The sequence below is a fragment of the Dipodomys ordii genome, unplaced genomic scaffold, assembly GCF_000151885.1.
Source record: "Dipodomys ordii isolate 6190 unplaced genomic scaffold, Dord_2.0 Scaffold39, whole genome shotgun sequence".
Lineage (NCBI taxonomy): Eukaryota > Metazoa > Chordata > Mammalia > Rodentia > Heteromyidae > Dipodomys > Dipodomys ordii.
The window spans coordinates 10873749-10894794 of NW_012267255.1; the positions used below are offsets into that span (position 1 = coordinate 10873749).

The following is a 21046-nucleotide window of genomic DNA, read 5'->3' on the forward strand; positions in this document are numbered from 1 at the left end:
ATAACCTTGGGGAAGGGTTGCAGATCAACGGTAATCTATTTGATAGTGACAGTTTTTTCTTCTATGAAATAAGGGGGTGTCATATACGTTATTAACCCTATAGGTTGATTCTTTGCTTTTGAGACATTGATACATGGCTAACCAAAGTACTGAAAAGTCAGTTTACATGGTGCTTGCTACAGATGGCATACATGCACACAGGAAATTGTATATCATTCCAGCGAGTCATGGAAACAAAGTGACGGCAGAAGCTCCCTTTCACATACAAGGCCGAATCATGATGGAAGGATCAGAACTGACCCTCCAGAGAGCCCGCAGCAGCCATCCCAACCAGGTCAAAGGGTTCTGATTTCTGTTATGACAACCAAATGTACCGGTTGGAGATGGGGAGAGAAACACGAGACAAACACGATGAGCTGATATGAAACTGAGAAAAAGTAAAATATTTGTCAGCGGCCCCTCTGAAATCCTCTGGAGACACATCAACCTTATCATTCACACAGAGGAGGTCAAAAAACAATGGGCAATCCAAGTCTCAGAGGGGGCCTGGAAAAATTAATCCTCATCCTGAGTTTGTCCTTTGGGCTTGCTGTAATTCTGGCACTGCAGACTATCTGACTGGCAGGGATAGAGCCAGGCTGCTCCCTCAATGGAAAACGGTCCTGATTTATCTGTTGTAAAGCACTATTTAAGTAGCACACGTGGACAGAAAAATAAATAAATGAAAGATCATACTGTCAGGATTTATTCTCGAAGACTCTAGAGAGCTCACAATTCCCAGCTCACCTTGGTTTTAGTCCTTCAATTAGGCAGTTCCCAAACCCCAAAACTCCAGTCACCGAGAGGACTAAATTTCCCCTTTAGATCATCGTCTTCCCCCAAAATGTCAAGAGAGTCCAAATGGATTAGGTGCTCACTAACCTTAGGCAACTTCTGGGATCCCTTGGGCTTCCTGGTACACAGAGTCAGCTCGCACTGCAGGAAGAGCAGTGATGTGTTGAACATGGGCTTGAAGACAAAGCTGAACCGCTTCTTATCCATTTGGGCTTGTGGGATGGGAAAGTGCACTCTTTTGGGACTATAGAATTTCACCGATTCATCTTTAGGACAGATGTTCTCAATGATAGTATAATCAGACATCCTATCGGGGTTGGAATATGGAGAGATAAAGCAAGTTTGGATGGCAAATCCCAGTTCTTGGTCAGCTTTAGTGACGGACACCTAGGGAAGAACAGAAAGGTCCATTCAGAAATGACTTAGCATCCTATTCTGATTTGGGGCCTGGGGACAAGATATGTAGGACAAAGCACATAGCCCTTTGGATGTGACAGCGCCCTATTTTCCTAACATTTCTAGCCTTTCTTCAGCCTACACAGGTGCCTCTGCTCAATGAACTTTGAACTTGAAATGGATGGAAACAGTGAACTATTCACTTCAACTGCCAGCCTGGAAGTTTCAAATGCCAGATGAACAAGTCTCTTCAACCTCCCCTAAGTCCCCTAAGAGATAAAAAAATAAAAGCACACCACGCACCTAAATGACTTTTCCAAAATAAATAAAACACTCCCAGGCAAAGACCCTAAATGCCATTAATACTGTATTAAAGGCCAAGTACTTCAAAATGTTTCCAATCTATTTACACTTCTCTCCTACAAAACATCTGTATGGCCATGTCCAAATCTTATTAAGATTCTTTTCTTTAGATATAGGAAACAGTGATTGGCTAAGTATAAACAGAATTCGACCCTCAACTATTCTGAACTCAGCTAAAGTCCCTGGAACAGCCTGGCTTTCCCATTTTGTGACCTGTGGATCAGCGTGGAGCTACAGCCCCGCCACCACCCCCTTCTATGTCTCATCCCTTCACTAAACTTACGATCAAAATAAACTTAAAACACTTTAGGATAGTCCTTTGCCCATAGGCCAATAGCACCAAGAACCCTTGTGAGTGGAAATATAAACAGACTTTCCATTCTGAGACGCCAGGGGAAATCCCGGCTACTGCCTGGAGCTGAGTGCATAGCACACTATGGGGAAAGGTCCCTAGAGGGCTAACTACTGTGGGACGCTCCACACAGAAGATGCAGAAGGATGCTCATGAAGATGATTATGATATTGTCACCTGGTGGTTACATTCTGTAAGTATTTACACCTCATTATCTGTTCACTATTTTCTGCTCATAAAAAGTGCCCTAGAAGGGGTGGGTATGATGCTCCAACCCTGTAATCCCAGTTACTCAAGAGGCAAAGGTAGGAGGATAGTGGTTTGAGGCCAGCCTGGACATAATTAGCATAAGACTCAGTACTGGTGTGGCTCAAGTGCTAGAACACTTGGCTCAGCAAGAGTAAGGACCTGAGTCCAACCCTACTTAGAAACAAAAAATGTCCTTTAACATGAACTCAGAACCTTTAAGTCAGAAACGTGTGACAAATCTTTTCTACTCTCAAATTAAAAAAACACACACATATATATAAATATGATGTTATATATTTAATATATTTATATATTACATATTTATAATGGCAGAATGTCTAGAGTGTCTCAAAAGGTTTTCTTGGGAAAGGAAAGTATTATCCATGAATTGGAAGTGAATTGTAGAGGGTTTATACACCTTTGAGTGAGACAAATCCAAGGAGGTCACATGCTCTGTTGCTCACACGCACCCTGAGCCGAATGAAACACTAAGGCATGCTTCCTAGGTGCAGTTACTGGGAACATTAGTGAATTAACTGGTACATGCCATACATTTGTATGATTATAGATTTAAATCCCTAGGGTTACAGCCCAGGGCTTATGGCTCATGCCTGTAATCAAAACCAGCTCAGGCGGGAAGGCATATGAAACCCTTATCTCTAATTAGCCAGCAAAAAGCCCTAAGTGGATCTGTGGCTTGAGTAGTAAGAACATCAGCCTTGAGTGAAAAAGCTAAAGGATCGCACCCAAGCGCTGAGTTCAAGCAACAGTTACTGGCACACAAAAAACATAAATAATTAAAAATCCTGGGGTTATAGGTTAAGTTGATGATTTATTAAGCTTTACTTAGACTAAGTAAACATTTTCCTAGGAATCCAAACTCAGAATCCAAGACAAAGTATGGCTGGTTACTATCCTCTATAGTAGAATGCTTCCAGATTTTCTTTCGTATTTTAGGTATTTTAAATCAACTTGACGACTTTCTTTCTTCGTTCTTTTTATTTTGAGATACTGGGGATTGTGTTCAGGACCTTGCACATGTTAGGCAAGCTAGGCAAATGCTCTGCTACTGAGCTACATTCCCAGCTCCAAATCAATTTCGAAATAAAAGTTTATAAAAGTTTGTCCATCTCCCAACTCTCCTCAATGCTAGAAAGATTTGGCGCAGATTTCTTAGTTGAATTTGGAGAAGATCATAAGGATAAAAAAAAAGCCGGGGGCTGGGAAGAGCCTACCAACCATGCATTTCAAGTAAGCCAATACTGCAGGGACAGGGGAATCCAAACGATCCTGGGTAAAATACACAAGTAAGATTAGTCACCAATTAGCTTAAGTCAGCAAAGCATACGTTAGCAAATCCAGACACACATTTGGAAAAGAACCGACTACAAGAAAGTAAAATCCCTAAAATCCATAGCATGAAGGAAGCCACTGACCAACTGCACATATGGACTGGGAAGCCAGGAAGCCAGAGGAAAAGAGCCATGTTGAATTAGGAAAGATCTATGCTTAGAAATAGCAGGTAGAAAGCAGCATGCTTTCCCCAGCAGAGAAAGAAAAGTATACCCAGAGAAAAAGAAGCACTCAGAGAAGAGGAGAAGCAGAATGAGAACATGGCCATGAGAGTTGATGGGCTCTGTCCCAAAGCCAGTGCTTTGTGCCTTTCCATAACAGAAATATGTGTCTAGAAGTTACTTTTGACACATGGAGATGTCCCAGTTTGGAGCTTGAGCGTGCGCACATACACACACACACACACACACACACACACACACACACACACACAGAGTGAAACAGAATTATCAGTTTTCAGATTAAAATTCAAACCAGCTCAAGAAATGAGAACTTGCCCTGAAACCAGAAGACAATAGGCTCAGTTGAAATACTGCAGGTTGTACCAGGGAACAATGAGAAGTAGACAGCCTCGTCCCATCAAGAGAGCTGTGGTCTTTAGAACTCAATCCGTGAAGCTTGCACTGGGAGGATGTTTTGCTCCCTTTTCAAATGTCACTTTGGGGCTAAATGCCAACTGTAGCCAGTAGAGAACCCCATGGGCTGCGGAAGAACTCTATTCTGTAGTAGCCCTGTGACCTTCGCTGCATCTGTACCTCTATTTTCATCCATGTGCTTCCATAAGATGGAGCTACTATTGGTCCCGTCTCATAAGATTGTTCCAAAGTGTGAATTAATTAGGGGGATTGTTCCAAAGTGTGAATTGCTTATGACTGTATTTGGCACACTGTCCCCCGCAATTCACATAAGCTGCTTACTATCTAAGATTTTATAGTCATCCTGGATTTTTGCTATTTATGATTATGAATGTTCAATATAGGGAATCATTTTAATACATTTATACAGATATTTAAATAATGACATAGGAAAACAATTTTCACTTAGAAATGAATGCGATTTAAACGATAATATGTAAGGTAGTTTGGAATGCTCCTTGGTTACCATTACAACTACTGAACTGCTGCTCCCCAAATGCTAAGGCAGGTAGATGTATAGGCCTTAACTAGTAAAATTCACACTCCACCTTTTTGTGTGTGTGCTGGTTCCAGGGCTGAACCTCAGGGCCTGGGCACTTTCCTTGAGTTTTTGTTTTTTTTTTGCTAGCACTCTACCACTTGAGCTACAGCTTTATTTCTGGCTTTTTTTTGGTGGTTAATTGGAGATAAGAATATCCCAGACTTTCATGACTGGGCTGGCTTTGAACACAGATCCTCAGACTTTAGCCTCAGCCTTCAGCCTTTTTAACATTCCTCTACAAAATATTCTTTCCATTTACTGTTATAATTGAAATCTTGATATTTCCTGCTTTGGTCAAAAAGCAACCTGGAAGGTTTTTCTGAGCCTAGCCCTCAGCCAAAGCAGATAGGGCCCCAGAAGTGGCCTGCACAGGGCTCCCTAGCTAATGTCCCAAGAACTGTTAACTCAGCACTAAGCTGATAGCCCACCAATAATGTTCAGCTCTTACCTCCACATAAATGTGTCCATTCTCTGCCACAGAGAAGACTCCCTGGGCGGGCACCAGAAACAGGTCTGTGTTGTACAACTCCATGTTGAATGTGATGTTTTCATTGGGCTGGTCCTGGAAGCTACTGGGATTTCCCTGTTGCCCCAAGCTGCAATTAACCTGGGAAAAAATTCCCCAAACAAAGATAAATCACAGACACATGAAGAGCGAAGGCCCTGCTGTTAGCATATGATTTTATCTTTTCACTGTACCTGATGGAAACCAACCAATGGTCAACAACCCTTTCCACAAACTACCTACTGAAACCAAACACATACCATCCAAACTTCAGGTCTGCTGAAGACAGGAGCCTCCCCTTCATCCATATCTGCTGGAAATCCATTATCGCCAGACTCTAAATCCTCATAACCATCTGGCCAGCCACTACTATCTCCAGGGACTGGAACCTGTATCACAACCTAAAACATGAAGAAAGTAGAACCATCATGAACAATTCCCCAACACAATTATTTGGTTCTACCTCACGTGGACACCCATGGAACAATTCAGATATAAATCAAAATATGATATTGTATAATCGTAACTTTATGTTCTATAATCATAAATTATTTCCAGCAGTAGAAACCACTAGACACTGAAACAGAGGTGACTAGAGAGTCAATGGACTGACTCATCTAATGTGAGATAGAGTTTTCCTTGAAAATCTTTGTACTAAAACAAAAATCTAAGAAATACTATGGACTGGCTATTTGAAGGTAGCTTGTTGTTGTTGTTTTATGGTGCTAGACTGTGGCTTAAACTCAGCTTGGGTGCTGTACCTTAGCTTTTTTGCTCAAAGCTGATACTTTCCTACAGCTCCGCACTTCCAATTGTTTTGGTCATTAATTGGAAGTAAGATTCTCACAGAGACATTCCTGCCTAGGCTGGCTTCAAACCACCGTCTTCAGATCTGAGTCTCCTGAGTAAGCCAACCAGTGCCCAACTGAAGGTACTTTTATTATTTGTACCACTGACGATTTGTAGAAAGTCTTCTTTGAGTTAGAAGGACAGGAGCTGATGTTTCCAGAAGAACCAATCTTTTCCTGATCTTTTCTCTTACATTCCTCTGTTCATTTCTCTTTCAGAATCTTTCCACATGCCGTATGGATACAGAAAAGTGTATGCTCTATTCCAAGACAATTTACCTTAACATTAGCGGAAATCACTGTTTCTGAGTTAGTTCTAAATAAAATGAAAAGATACACCCCAGCATATGACTCCAAATAAGACCCTATTCTCTTTCCATTTCATATGCTTAAACTCAGAACATGATGTAAAACAAAAATATAGAGTTAAAATATTCACTATAGAGAACAGATAGAAAGAGAATGAAGCCTACAAAAATATTCAATTGAAGTAAGTACTTAGGATATTGTTTATTCTGGATATCACTATGAAAGAAAATAATAAAAGAAGAAAGAGAAGGGACTTTAGATATATCCAGTTCTCTCCTGAAGTAATTAATGCTGACTAACTGGGGGAATAATAGTGTTTCAACTGCCAGGAAGTCAAAGGTTAATAAATGAGTTACTTGAAGAACAAAAGGATTTTAGACAGACCAGCCTAGTTATTGGAGAAAGATTAACGGACGAGAGATGAAGAAGCTAGATTTAAGCTTAGCTCTACCATTAACAAGTCCCTCAAATATAAGGAAGTCTTGTAATGCTCCAGAGCTCAATTTCCTCATGTATGAAATGAGGAAATTGAATGAGATCATCTTGGAGTTCTTTCCAGGCCCAACTTTGTGAGGTTCTCTGGGGAACAATAAACTTGAGCCCACTGGAGAGCCACTCCTCCCCCAACCAGAGAACCTCATTACCAGCCTCTTCTCTGGACTGAGTTAAGAGCATCAGTGGGTGGGCAATGGAATGAACCAGGAGTCCCCGTCACCCCAGCCCATTGTAATGATGGAGCTGGTGCTAAGTATGTTCCACGTGGGCACATGCGTGTGAGAGCGCGCGCACACACACACACACACACACACACACACACAAAACCATTTCCAAGGTAGACATATGACCTCTGAGAGTTATTTCCACCATCAAAAGTCCAATCCAATGGTCAAACTGGCCCTTCAAAAGTTCCTGTGAGATACCATGTTTCAAACTTTTTTTAATATTCACCGCCTTGTCTCGTGAATAGATTTAGATAAATTCACAAACATGATTCCTAGAAAGTGATGGTTAGCTATTGTAGTATTATCATTGGGGAGAAATGTCTAGAATCTTCCTCCAGGTAACTTCAAAAATAGATTTTCTCCAATTTCAGAAGGGGAGAGAGAATTAGTAATTTTTGTTAGATTCTGTTCAGATTTTAAATAATTTCTCTTTTGGATCTTTACTCCCATGGGAAAAGCTTCTCACTTCTAAGCAAGACTCAAATGAGTCCAGAGAGGCCACATTTCTGGTTAGAGATTTAGGGTTCTGGTCCCATAAGGACCAGGCCATTTGATTTTGAAGCTTGGCCACGGAAGAAGAGAAGTCAATCACTTCACTGGTGAACTTGCTATCAGAAGAGACAAGAAGGAAGGGAAAGCCATCATAGCAATCCCTGACACATCACAGCATCTTCTGACTCGTAGAACCTCACCCAAGAAATCAAATAAAAGACTAAACATCAAGGTACATGCTGTTGTGCTGAGAATGGTCACCTGGCTTTATTCAGGCCCCTCCTCCTTTCCATAGAAATGACTACTTCTAAGCAATGTCTAGCAACATTCCGAAGGGCCGCGCATGTTTCTGCAGAGCACTCACAGAGTTATAGTACACGGCACCGTCAGGTGTCGCCCGATGCTGCCTCATGCCACAGCCATTGAGAGGAGCCTCCAAAATGAAGTGTGTGTCATTCATCTTGGCCTTACAAGCAGGATCCAGCAGGGTGAGCTCCATTCCCGAGTAGCCATTAGCCTGAGAAACAACAATCACATAGACAGAGTGAGGGATCATGGGAGTCAACACTTGTTAACTGACCTTGCAAGCAAAAGGTGGCTAGAAGTCTGCTTCATACCCCTCCCCCAGCCACCTCCTCCCAACTGACCACTGGTCAGCAGCCCAACCATTGTAGTGGTCGGCCTTGGAAATTCAATAGCAAAATACTGACACACAAGGATCTGGAATCCCCCTCCCCTACCTACCCACCCACGGAGCACAACAGGAACCAGGTGAGACTCACAGCCCAGGGAAATGGGCCCCATCCATTTCCCCAGAGTTTCTAAGCTAGGGAAATAATGAACCCAGACTGGGGTTCTGCACTGACCTGAAAGGAATCTTTCTCTATAGCCACGACCATCTTTTCACGGTCACATTTGACCGACAGGGCAACTTCCACGCTCCCTTGCACCTCTTCCGGTTCTCTGGGACCAGGATACAGTTGAATGCTGGGGACGACAGAGTCCTTGGGCCGGAGGATTCTATCTTCTCCTCCTTCCTTCCGGTCTCTCTGGGAGAGATCAGGAAAAGGAAAGGGGAGACCTCCAATTCGTCCTCCTCCCCGGAAGGGTGGGTTCTCCATAGCAGGCAGGCTGCCAGGGTCCAGCAGGATGCGTAGCTCGGGAGGGATGGTATGGACTTCCTCATCTCTCATCTCCTCTGTGGCAAGAGAAGGTAGCAAAATTCATTAGTGGGGGAGAGGGGGTAACCAGACCATAGTCATCAGTAGATGAAGAAAAGGAAGAATTAGCCTAGAATGGTTAGGGGTAAGCATATATTCAACAAGTGACTAAGGAGTCTGGAAGCCTAGTCCTGGTGTTCTAATGAGCTGAGTGGTTTTGGACAAGTGACTTGCTACTCTTGTGCCTCAGTTTCCCACTTGTTTAAATGAATGGGGTTAGATTCTATCAGTGATCCTTAACCTTGGCTACACATTAAAATCATCTTTGTAGCTTGAAAAACAAAATCCCTAGACCCTGGCTACACCTTGAGCTAACTCTGTAGCGTGGGATAGGTCATGAATATGTTTTAAGCTCCCTGAGAGATTATGGTCTACAGCCAAGGTGGAGAACTATGGTGGCAGATGGTTTTTTTTTTAAATTCCCTTGGAGCTGGGTACCAATGGCTCACGCCTGTAATCTTAGCTACTCAGGAGGCTGAGATCTAAGGATCTCGGTTTGAAGCCAGCCCAGGAAAGAAACGTCTATCTATGAGACTCTTTTCTCCAATTAACCATCACAAATAAAAATAAAAAGCCAGAAGTGAAGTTGTAGCTCAAGTGCTGGAGTGCCAGCCTTGAGTGAACAAGCCAAGACAGGCCCAGGCCAATGGCCAGGCCGCCTTGATTCCAAACACCAGTATGCACACACACACGCGTGCGTGCACACACACACACACACACACACAAACATACACTCTCTTTCTCTCTCTCTCTTTCTCATACACACACACACACACACATACTTCCCTTTGGACTTAGAATAGTTTCTCAAAAAATTTCTTTTTTTTTTTTTTTTTTACCTTTCCGAACAGTTCTTTTTTTTTTTTTTTAATTTTATTTTATTTGTGAACATACTGTACAGAGGGGTTACAATTGCATGGGCAGGATAATGCGTACATTTCTTACCAAGCATTGCAGCCTCCTCCTTTGTTTACCCTTCCCATCCCTTCCCAGCCTCCCCCCTCCCCCCATCCCAATCCTTCTCCTTCCCCCCTCCCTCCCCAAAAAATTTCTTAAAAAAGTACTTGTATTTTCATTTTTATTAACTGATTTGTGTACTGCAGTATCAGGATGTGAATTCAGAACCTCTAACATACTAGGCAAGTGCTCTACCACTGAACTACTCCCACAGCTGTAATACTGGTACTTTTGTTACTTTTCAACTATTTTTTTTGACTGTTAAATTCTAGAAAGTATCTAGGTACCCTGTTCTTTTACAGTCTTGCTCCTAGGAGGGGGAAAAAAAAATATATATATATATATACTGCTTACACATATTTATTTGTCCCTTTCCATGCAAGTAATATTCACTGTTCTTGTTATAGTTTGAATAATTTAGAGAAAAATAATATAATGGCCCCAGTATTCTCTACCTCCTATCTACCTATCTAAGGCCAACGATGTATGCTTAAGATCAGATCCATCTCAGTGGAAGTTGAATGTGAAGATGACTGGCAGATATGAACTCTCCTGCAATATTGTATATATATACATATATATGTATATATATATATACATATATATTTATTTTTTTATTTTTATTTTTGGCCAGCCCTGAGGCTTTAATTCTGGGCCTGGACACAAGATTAGTGCTCTACCACTTGAGCCACAGCACCACTTCCAGCTTTTTCTGAGTAGTTTATTGAAGAGTCTCATGGATTTGCCTGCCGGGCTGACTTGGAACTGTGATCCTCAGACTTTTTTTTTTTTTCTGCTCGTGGGACCTTAGCTCTGAGCCTCTCTTCAGTTCAAGGCTAGCACTCTACCATTTGAGCCACAGCACCACTTCCAGCTTTTTCTGCTTAGGCAGTGCTGAGTAATTGAACCCAGGGTCTCATGCATGCAAGACAAGCACTCTACCACTGAGCCACCTTCCCAGCCTGATCCTCAGATTTTAGCCTCCTGAGTAGCTACAATTACAGATGAGAGCCACCAGCACCCAGCTAATACAAATCTTTTGAAAAGGATGTTACAATTGAATGGATCCAAAAGCTGTACCAAGTTGGGAGGGGTTTTAATGTATAAAGAATAAAACCTTTACATGTTCTGGTAAGGTAGATGCTATTATTTTCCATGTGACTACTGATGAAGAATCTGAAGCTCAGTGATTGAGCAATTTCCTCAAACAATGAATAATAATGATAATAATGAGTTAATGAATAATAATGAGCTTGAACCTGTACCCATAATCTTCATTCTATCAGCACTACACTCAATACTGGGCCTATGGGGTAAGGAACAGATCTGAGGACCAGAACTTGGGAATGGAGTCCTATTAGCTACAAGACTCTGACTCCCAGCCTCTTGCCTAAGAACTTGAGTCCCTCTCTTGCATTCTGCTCCCCTAAATCAGAGTAGCCCTTCCTCTGCATTAAAAATCCCCAGGATCTGACCCCAGACCATTTTCTTATATGGCACAGCCTCTGATTACTAAGTTCTTTCCTGCAGCCCTCACTCCTCTGTATTCTCAGCCATTCACTGGTGCCTCTGAGAGAAGGAGGCAGGCTAACCAGTATCATCACAATGGGGATGAGGACAAAACTCTTGCACATTACTGAAGAGACAGGCTAAGGTCTCCAACAAACCCTATCACAATAATAATTTTATGCCTTGTAGTTAAAAAATAGTCAAAACTACTATTAAAACGTACAACAGACATGTAGTAACATCTAAGTAGAAGTGTGAGATCCTTACTGGAAAGCCTCATTTGAAGGGCTATTATTTTTATACACCAACAATAGTTTTATACTTACCATTGTTGTCAATCCGAAGATGAAATCTATTAGCCACTGGAGCCATGGTATACGAGGTTACAGGGCCGAAGCCATTGTCCAGCGCCCACTTGACCAGGTTCTCCTGGGTGGAAGGGATGTCAGCCCTGATAGACTTAGTCATGGCCATTGACCGTTCGCTCTCTTTCCCAAAGCCAATACTGTTGGGAGCCTAAGGACAATTGCAAACACTCACGTAAGAGTCTAAAAGTAAAAAGCGCTTTGAATAACCAAATTCTGAAATAAGATAGATTCTAAATGATATGTGAGGGGCTATTTTTCTTCCATCTCTACTTTCCTTGGGCTAAGAACACTAATGTGAAAATCTTTGTGGGAGAGAGGTGCCAGTACTGAGTGAGGCTTGAATTCAGGGACTGGGTGTTGTCCTTTAGCGTTCTTCTTTTTCTCATTTCTTGTGCTCTATCGCTTGAGCCACAGTTCCACTTATGACTTTTAAGTGGTTAATTCAAGAGAAGAATTCTTACAGATGTTCTTGCCCCACAGGTTGACTTCAAACCATGATCCTCCTGAGTAGTTAGCTGGGTGATGTGAGAATACTTCACAGTAGATTAAGAGATATCTAGTCACGTTGTTTGACCACACCGTTTGGATTGCTTTACATTAATAAAAAATAATGCCTGAATATACCTACTCGGTTACCATATAGTTAAAATATTTATATCATCAATACATAACACTAGATGAATACAACCAAATTTTCCTTCCTATTTTTAATTCGAATCATGCATAAAATACACATGTACATGGTACAGTGGCATAAATATTTGTGTTCTACGCCTTTTATTCTTAGATTCACGTGACAATTGCTATTATCTAGTGACATTAGTGTGCACCCTAGCCCAACTTTACAAACCACTAAAGTCCACATGGCAAAACACCCAATATTTCTATTTCATCTATAATTATGAATTTATACTTGCCAAATCTATTAGTGGAATACACTTACCTTTTATGTTAAGTTATATTAGTTAAGGCTATGTTAAGTCTTGCTTATATTAGTTAAGGCTATGTTATATACTAGTTAAGGCTATGTTAAGTTTATGTTAAGTTATACTAGTTAGGCTACTGCCCAAGTGTCAATATTTGATCAGTAATAAATGGAAGGAGAATGTTATCAGTATTAATAAATGGAAGGAGGACATTATCAGTAACAATGGAAAAATGGAAATTAGACATTATTAGTAATAAATGAATGGACGACATTAAAATCACTGGGTGATCTGTTACTATGCTAAGGTAATAGAAATATTTTCAGGGAAGGATTTTAATGGCCTGGATACCCAAGACATAGAAGGCAAAGTCTCTGTTGCCTACTGACTCTGGTGGCAGGGATCTTGTCTGAGAGAAAGGGGAGCTGAATTATGTAAAGGGATTCCTGGAAAGACACAATTTTGTTTTTGTGCTGGTGTTGGGGTTTGAAGTCAGCGCCTGGGAATTTGTCTCTGAGTTTGTTTTTTCGTTTGTTTCTGTCAGTTGTGGGGCTTGAACTCTAGGCCTGCACTCTGTCCCTGAGCTCTTCAGCTCAAGGCATATACTCTACCTCTTGAGCAACAGTGCTACTTCCAGTTTTCTGGTGGTTAACTGGAGTTAAGAGTCTCACAGACTTTCTTGCCTGGCCTAGCTTTGAACCACAATCCTCAAATCTCAGCCTCTTGAGCAGCTAGGATTACAGGCATGAGCTACCGGCGCCTGGCCTGAGTTTTTTTTTGTTTTTGTTTTTGTCAGTCATACGGCTTGAACTCTGGGCCTGGGTGCTGTCCCTCAGCTCTTCAGCTCAAGGCTAGCGATCTATCACTTGGGCCACAGCACCACTTCTAGCCTTTTCTGCTTATGTGGTGCTAAGGAATCAAACCCAGGGCCTTATGCATGCAAGGCAAGCATTCTACCATTGAGCCACCTTCCCAGCCCCCAGCCTGAGTTTTTAAATGAAGGCTAGTTCTCTACCACGAGTCACAGCTCCACTTCTGACTTTTTGGTAGTTAATTTGAGATAAGAGTCTTATAGATTTTCCTGCTCTGGCTGGCTCAGAACTGTGATCCTCAGATCTCAGCCTCCAGAATAACTAAGATCGCAGGTATGAGCCACCAGCGGCCAGTTTGGGAAGGCACAATTTTCACTATTCCTGCAACAGGGCTGAAAGGCTCTTCAGATTGCCAATTAGGCCATTTTCATGCCATACAAAAATCGCTTTCATTTCTATGCCCAGTGATTTTCTCCTGCATATGTGCATCATTTTTCCTAAATTTCTCATTTGGTTCCCATTCTATTTGCCCCTAACATGATTCAGTATTAATCCTTTCCCACTTTAAAACCACAAAAGACTCACAAGCACTAAGTTGTCTTGGCCTCTCAGGTTATGGGAGACTGGCTGAGGTGAGACACACTTCCACTTGAAGCTTAGAGGAGCTCACTGGGGTGTCTTTTTCTATTACTCAACATGCTTCGCTCAGGGAAAACCAAACAGGGTAATCGGCCACAACCCCTGCACACAGCAACCAGCTGGAGCCCTACAAGGGCTGCGGCCATTTGCAAACTCACTTGCATTGACGCAGAATGGTCTGGCATTTACTCCGATTCCAAGAAAGCTCCTTAGAGGAAAGAAAGGGTTCAAAAGAAAGAAAAATTGGGACAGGAAGAAGAGGGCAGAGAAAGAGGAAAAGGAAGAGAAAAAAGAGAGAAAGGAAGAAAAAGACAGAAGTGAAGGAGGGAGAGAAGAAGGGAGGGAGGGAGGGAAGCGGACTCAAAGGATGCAAAGAAGGAATCAATTTGCTGAACATTTTGCTCACCCAGCCAACAGCAGTCCTGTGAGGCACAGCTCCTCCAGCCTTCAAGGCAGCGTGTGTTTTGATTGGCTGGAATCGAAACTTTGGCCTAAACAACACTGCTTGGTCTCATCCGCCCTAGTTGCTCATGTTGTCAGGACAGCTGAGAAAATACTGTATTTCCTCAAAACTAGCATCGCAAACTGCCACCTGTCCTGTTGTGCCAAGATGGAGTAATCTGTTCACAGCTTTCCATGTGAAATCTAGGAGCTGCCATTGATAGCTAGTACTAGTGCATATCAATTATGGCTTGGAATTTAGAAAGCTAAGACAGGTATCTAGGGAGGGGAAAGGCAGCAAGGCCTGGGATAATGGCAGGCAAGCTGGCTCCCACTATCTGCAAAACCCTCACCCTGTATTTCTTTAAGACCCCAGGCTATTTTTGGGGTCCTAAAAATCCCCAGCCACAACTCCAAGAAAGATCGTGAGGCAGACTAAGTGTCTCCCCTTCTGCTCCCAGATTTGCATCAGAAATGATGTTATATTTTCCAAGAATAAGTTGGCCATCACCAACTGAAATTCCTAATACCACAGCAAACCAAATTAAAAAAAAACTTTTAATAAGCTCTTTAAATGCTCTGGGGATTTATCCTGCTCTAGAAATGATCATATCTCATCCACAAGGAACCTAAGAGCCAGAGCTGGTCATGGCGATGTGGCCATTCCTGATCCCATTTGTGAACCATTCTGCCACAAGGAAGGTGCATTCTGCCCACGGTGTGTCACCAATAAAGTCAGCAAAGCCACTCATTCTTAGTGACACTCTTATTGAAGTCTGTCTCATGCCCCTTACCATTTCTTTAGTGGACATTTTTTTTTTTGCTTCCACCTTGTTTAAAGCCATGCTCCCCTTGTTCCCATAAACATCCTCTTGGTTTGTTTGTGGGCACGGAAGCCAGGGTCTCTTACATGTTAGGCAAGTACTCTACCACTGGGTGATGCTCCCAGACGTCACTGTTAAAGACAATACTTTCGGAAGATGACTCCTTTTAGTACGTTAGTAAAGCACAGGACTCACTGCCCTACTCCTGGAGTCCTTTAACATGCTGTCGAATGAATAAGTGAGTGAACGTGGAGTAGACCACAGCAAAGGTCCACTCGTTACTGGAAGTAATGACACTCAGGGATGGGACTAGAATCCAGCCCCATCTGGTCCAAAGCCAGGATTCTTTCCATTCTGCCATGCTGTCTCTATGGGAAATGCTAGAAGCAAGTTCTCAATAAATCACCTCTCTAAGCAGCCATGTAAGCCTTTGTCTGAGTGGGTACCTTTCCCCTGCAGCGAGGTTAGAATTCACATCCCTGAGACTGAAGGTTTGGAAATCACAAAAGCATGAAACTGATTGGGAGGATTGAAAAGAACATCAGAAACCATTACCTAATTGTTTAGTAATGTTGTCAGGCATTGTCCAAAATTGGCCTGGAACAGAAGTACAGCCAAAGAGAATATAAACAGATGTTGTTTGGGATGAGCTATCCCACTGCTCGCCTCTTTGATTCATGTGAGAGACAGGAACATTCAACGTGAACTCCAGGATGGTCAGGGCCCAGGCACATAGACTCAGGAGAGGGAGAGCCACTGAAGAGTCAGGGCCGAAAGCAAGCGTATTTACACAAGAACTCCAGCTGGGAACAAAAATGTACCGTGTGTGTGTGTGTGTGTGTGTGTGTGTGTGTGTGTGTGTGTGTTGGTTTTGGGGTTTTTTTTTGTTTTATTTTGTTGTTGTTTTTTGCTTTTACAAAGCATGATTCCCTTTCCTGTTTTTGTTATTCTGAAATTAAAAACATCTGGTTGGTATGCCAGGCAGCAAAAGCAGCAGACACCCTGGGCTACCAACACCCCTCAGACCCTGCTGGCCAAGACAATCAAAACTCTCTGTGACTTCAGAGAAATCATGGCCCGGGCTTTGTGCTTGACACCAAGTGAATGGATTGCCATTGCACCTGATGGGTTACTGGGGCCCTCTCAGAGTTTAAGAAATGATTACTGTAAAATGAAGGTATGTGGACCCCTGGCTTTACCTGCCTCTGCCCAGGGAGTCCGTGGTGTCATTCACTGTGGGATCTCATGGAAGCTGCTATGCATGCATGAATGCCAAAACCAAACGCAGCCCTTTTCCAAAATGCAGAATTGGTACAGGTGTGGAAACTGGTCCTTTTTTTCAAAGACAATGCATCCAGTATGCTGGCACATTCCTGTAATCCCAGCATGAAAGAAGTGGAGAACGAGATCACAAATTCAAGGCCAACCTGAGCTGCCTAGTGAGACTGTATCTCAGGGTGGGAAATGGCAAGAAGGAGTTTTCTTCAACTTTCCATCTAATTCACTGAATCCTAAATATACCCGAGATAGGATTTATTTCACCATTTTCAGGAAACTCAGCTGCTGTTTCTTATCACGCCAACCAGTCCATAAAGGCCTGATCATCATGAAATCGAATGCTTTGAGGGAGATGTGATATACAGCCATAATTACTTGGTTCTTCTGTTAATGTTTTGCCCTGGAAACTACATGCCAAGTCCACACCGTTAACTCCAAAGGAAAAGAATATGGCATGACCTGACAATCAGCCTAATTTCCCACATCTTCTCTAAGTGCTAACCCCAAAGGCGAATCAGACATCCGGCAGTACACTGAGTCCCACACAAGACATTTAGGGAAGGAAGGTTCAACTGGTCCTTTGTCTGACTTCTGCTAATACATTTCAGGGATCTCACAAGCTAGGCACAGCAAGCTTAAGAGGTTTTTCCACAGGCACAATTTGTAAACAGAAAAGCCAGGACTCAAACCCAGGTCTGTCTTGTTCCCAAAGGCCACATGCTAACCAGCCTCACACACTGCAGAAGCTGAAGGATGACCTTTTTTTTTTTTTTTTTTTTTTACAAAATGCAAAGTAACCAAGGGAACTTTGAACATCCAAAGAGACAGAACCTGTTTACAACTCTAACACCTAGAAGCGCAGGTGAAGGTATTGCCGCTTATCAACACGAAGAAACGTCCGGCCAACTTACCATCACTTTCAGATTGCCTTTCACGTCAAAGGATTTGATGACCCAGTTGACAGACTTCTGGCACTTCAGGATCAGGATGAGGTTTCTGAGCACCTCGGGGTTCTCCCGAGCAGGTCTGATGTCGATGATTATATCCACCTGGAAAGCGCTGCGAATGGAAAACAAAGGCAAAGTTGGGCCCAAATGCCAGAAAGTTGTAACTCTTCCTTCTTCCAAGTCTTCGTGTTTCTAGTGTCTGGCCAGTTGATTAAAAAGCTGGAGTGGATCCCAGGCAAATGACATGTGCAAAACAGATTGTTATTGCACACATAACAAAACAGTTTTACATAACAGGCCTGCTGATAATTAGCTATTCCAGTTTTTCTCTTTTGGGGGTGGGAAGGGCAGGACCTAAGGTGATTACTCAAAGGAGTTACTGTAGGATGTAGACCTGCACAAACTAGATTTTGGTTTTTTTAATTAATTAATTAATTAATTAATTTGTATGAGTGTGTGAGTGCATGCTAGTACTGAGACCTGAACTCAGGTACTGGGGCCTCTTGAACTCAGGGCCTAGGTGCTGTCCCTTTGCTTTTTCATTCCACACTTGTGTTCTACCACTTGAGCCACAGCTCCACTTCCAGATTTTGGTTGGTTAACTGAAGATAACGAGCCTCCTGTACTTTCCTGCCCAGGTGATTCTCAGATCTCAGCCTCCTCAGGAGCTAGAATTACAGGTACGAGTCATGGGTGCCTAGCAGCAATTTGATTTTGCAATGGAATTATTTTTTTCCAACCTTCAGCACTTTCAAAGTGTAACTTTCAAATGTGCTATATGCTCAAAGTCCTTCAAAACCAGAAGCAGGAAGCAGTTTAGTAAGGGGGCAGCTGGCAGCAGAGAAGAGGGGAAGGGGCAGGGTGATAAAAACCTATGAGGAAATTTCAGAATAAAATAAAAGGCAAAGGGCTGGGGATTTCTTGACTTGTGTAAAGTTTGCTTAAACCATTAACAATGGTTATACAACCTTCTCTTCATTTATGTTCCAAAACTCCTGGATATATAGTTATTAAAATAAAGAAAACAGATGGTCCACTAAGTGATTGCTAGAAAACTGATGAAACCCGAACTTCTAAGAATTCAATATAAAGGAGAATTTAAAAAATAACTAAACGATAATCTCTCTGTCATTCTGAGCTTAAGGGAGTGTCTGTATTGATGTGTTGGTTTTATACACTATTTTTACACACGTGTAAAGCTGCAGCCAAGTGTGGACTCAGATGACACGGGTGGCTGACACAGTATCCCAGCTTCTAGTGCCATTACTTTTAAATTTTCCACAAAATTCTTCAGGGAAAACAGAATGGAATCTTTTTTTATTTTATTTTATTTTATTTGTGAACATACTGTACAGAGGGGTTACAATTACATGGGCAGGATAATGCGTACATTTCTTATCAAGCATTGCAGCCTCCTCCTTTGGTTTACCCTTCACATCCCTTCCCAGCCTCCCCCCTTCCCCCAATCCCAACCCTTCTCCTTCTCCCCTCTTCCCCCCCCCAAGAATGGAATCTTACCACAAACGATTGCAATGTATTCAGTTTTGCAATTGAAACTGGATTATTATTTGAACTTTGAAATCCCTCTACAATAAAATGTTTAAATTTTAAGTCACTAGTCCACACAACATAGAGGTTCAGGTCTGAGAATCAGCTTCCTGTAAAACCCCACCCCGCTTACACCTTTTCTTTTTTGGTGGCACTGGAATTTGAATTCAGGGCTTTCTGCTTGCTGGGCAGATGCTCTAATGCTTCAGCTATATTTGCTGTTTTCTCTGATTATATTTCTTTTGGAATAGGGTCTTGCTTTTTGCCTAGGTCAACCTGAATTGTGAAACTATTTATACGTCCTTATTTAACCAGGGATGACAAGTGTGTACCATGCCATAGCTACTTCTTCTTGTTAAGATGAGGTCTCCCATTTTTTTTTATTTTTTTTGCGGGGCTTGAACTCATTTCCTAGGTGCTATCCCTGAGCCTCTTTGTGCTCAAGGCTAGCACTCTACCACTTAAGCTACAGCATCACTTCTGAATTTTGAGTAGTTAACTGGAGTTAAGAGTCTCAGGGGACTTTTCTGTCTTTGCTGGCTTTTAACCACAATCCTCAGATCTGAGCCTCCTGAGTAGCTAGGATGACAGGCTTGAGCCGCCATACCCAGCTCTTTCTCTTTCTTCTTTTAAAAAAGTTTGTAATTAATCTTAATAGGAAAGGTAAACTTCCTGGGGCAGGAAGCTGAGAGAGAAAACAAAAACACACACATAAAAAGAGACAAATTCTATCTGTTGGCTCATTGGTATATCATCACAAAGAGCCATTCCTCAACACATACCACACACACACACATCTTTAAAGGAAACAGTTCTAAGTATGTAACTGTTCTGAGAACACTATAAACAGAACTTTATTAAAGAGAATTGCTCCAAGATGAGGATAAGTGTAGTAAGTCATACACTGTCATAGTCTCAATAGGAATTGTGACCGCTTCCTGCAACAAATACTAACTTTGGAACAGATGAGATCTTCAGAAAGACATGGTATCTAAAGACTGATGCAGATAAGACTTCAGCATGGATTCTTCCTCCTCCTTGGCACCGCCCCCCTTTCTTCCTGCAAGTGCGGGAGGGGCAGACCTCTCCCCCACTGAAGTCTGGAAAGACCTCTGTGTCATCTCTTCTCAGATCAGGAAACACTCCCACATGTGATGTCTCACCTGTAAGGGTTGGAGTTGGGAGTGATTAACTCGATGATGTGCACTTCTGTATCCTGGGGCTGGCCAGACATCACACATCCCTCGGCTGCTTTGGGCTGGAGATATTCAGCCAGGTAGTTGAGTGAGAGAAAATTCTTCCCTATGTTGCACGTGGGAGGAAACACTTGATCTGAAAGGAAGCAAGCACAGGGTGTGAGGTCAAACCACTGAGCTAGTTGTAATCACATACACAGCAACACACGGAGTCCATGATTAGTCCTATCCCCAACTATCTTCCTCCTTTGTAGTCACCATTTCAGTCACCTCTCTGGTCCACACACGTAGCATTAGCATCTTTCCAGTGGTCTACCACTTGAGCCACTTCTGGTGCTTTTGGTTAATTGGAGATAAGAGTATCATAGACATTTTTGCCCAGGCTAGCTTTGAACTGCAATCCTCAGATCTCAGCCTCCTCGGTAGCCAGGAGTACAGGTGTGAGCTACCAGTGCCTAGCTCTCCTCCCCGAGAATATTTATATATCTTGAAGAGTGATCTGAGGGAAACAGGGAGAGAGCAGACAGACTTCCACTTGATTTCATAGTCTTGATCCAGACAACTAATATCTCTAGGGCTCTCTGTTCTGTTTTACGAACATCATAAAACGCTGAGGGCTGTTCCCTTCCACACAGGGAAGTGAAGCCCGTCCTGGGAATCTGAAGGCGCTCCCCCAACGACACACACCACTCACACAGGCACCCCACGTGATGGGCTCTCTCTCCATCTTAAATATTTAAACAGCGCTGGAAAGCAAGTGCTGGCAGTGTGGCACCTGGGAC

At 42.5% G+C, this 21046-nt stretch overlaps 1 protein-coding gene across 1 annotated transcript in view; it reads right to left on the reverse strand.

The window, feature by feature from the left end:
* Positions 1–21046, reverse strand: part of Tgfbr3 (transforming growth factor, beta receptor III) — a 72477-nt gene that overhangs the window by 27074 nt on the left and 24357 nt on the right. Inside the window, exons 4-11 of the mRNA XM_013018232.1 lie at positions 20232–20400; positions 17485–17632; positions 11612–11801; positions 8466–8797; positions 7964–8116; positions 5489–5629; positions 5172–5330; positions 922–1221 (exon numbers count right to left, since the gene is read on the reverse strand). Coding sequence (XP_012873686.1) covers positions 922–1221; positions 5172–5330; positions 5489–5629; positions 7964–8116; positions 8466–8797; positions 11612–11801; positions 17485–17632; positions 20232–20400 — 1592 coding nt within the window. The remainder of the gene's footprint in view (positions 1–921; positions 1222–5171; positions 5331–5488; positions 5630–7963; positions 8117–8465; positions 8798–11611; positions 11802–17484; positions 17633–20231; positions 20401–21046) is intronic.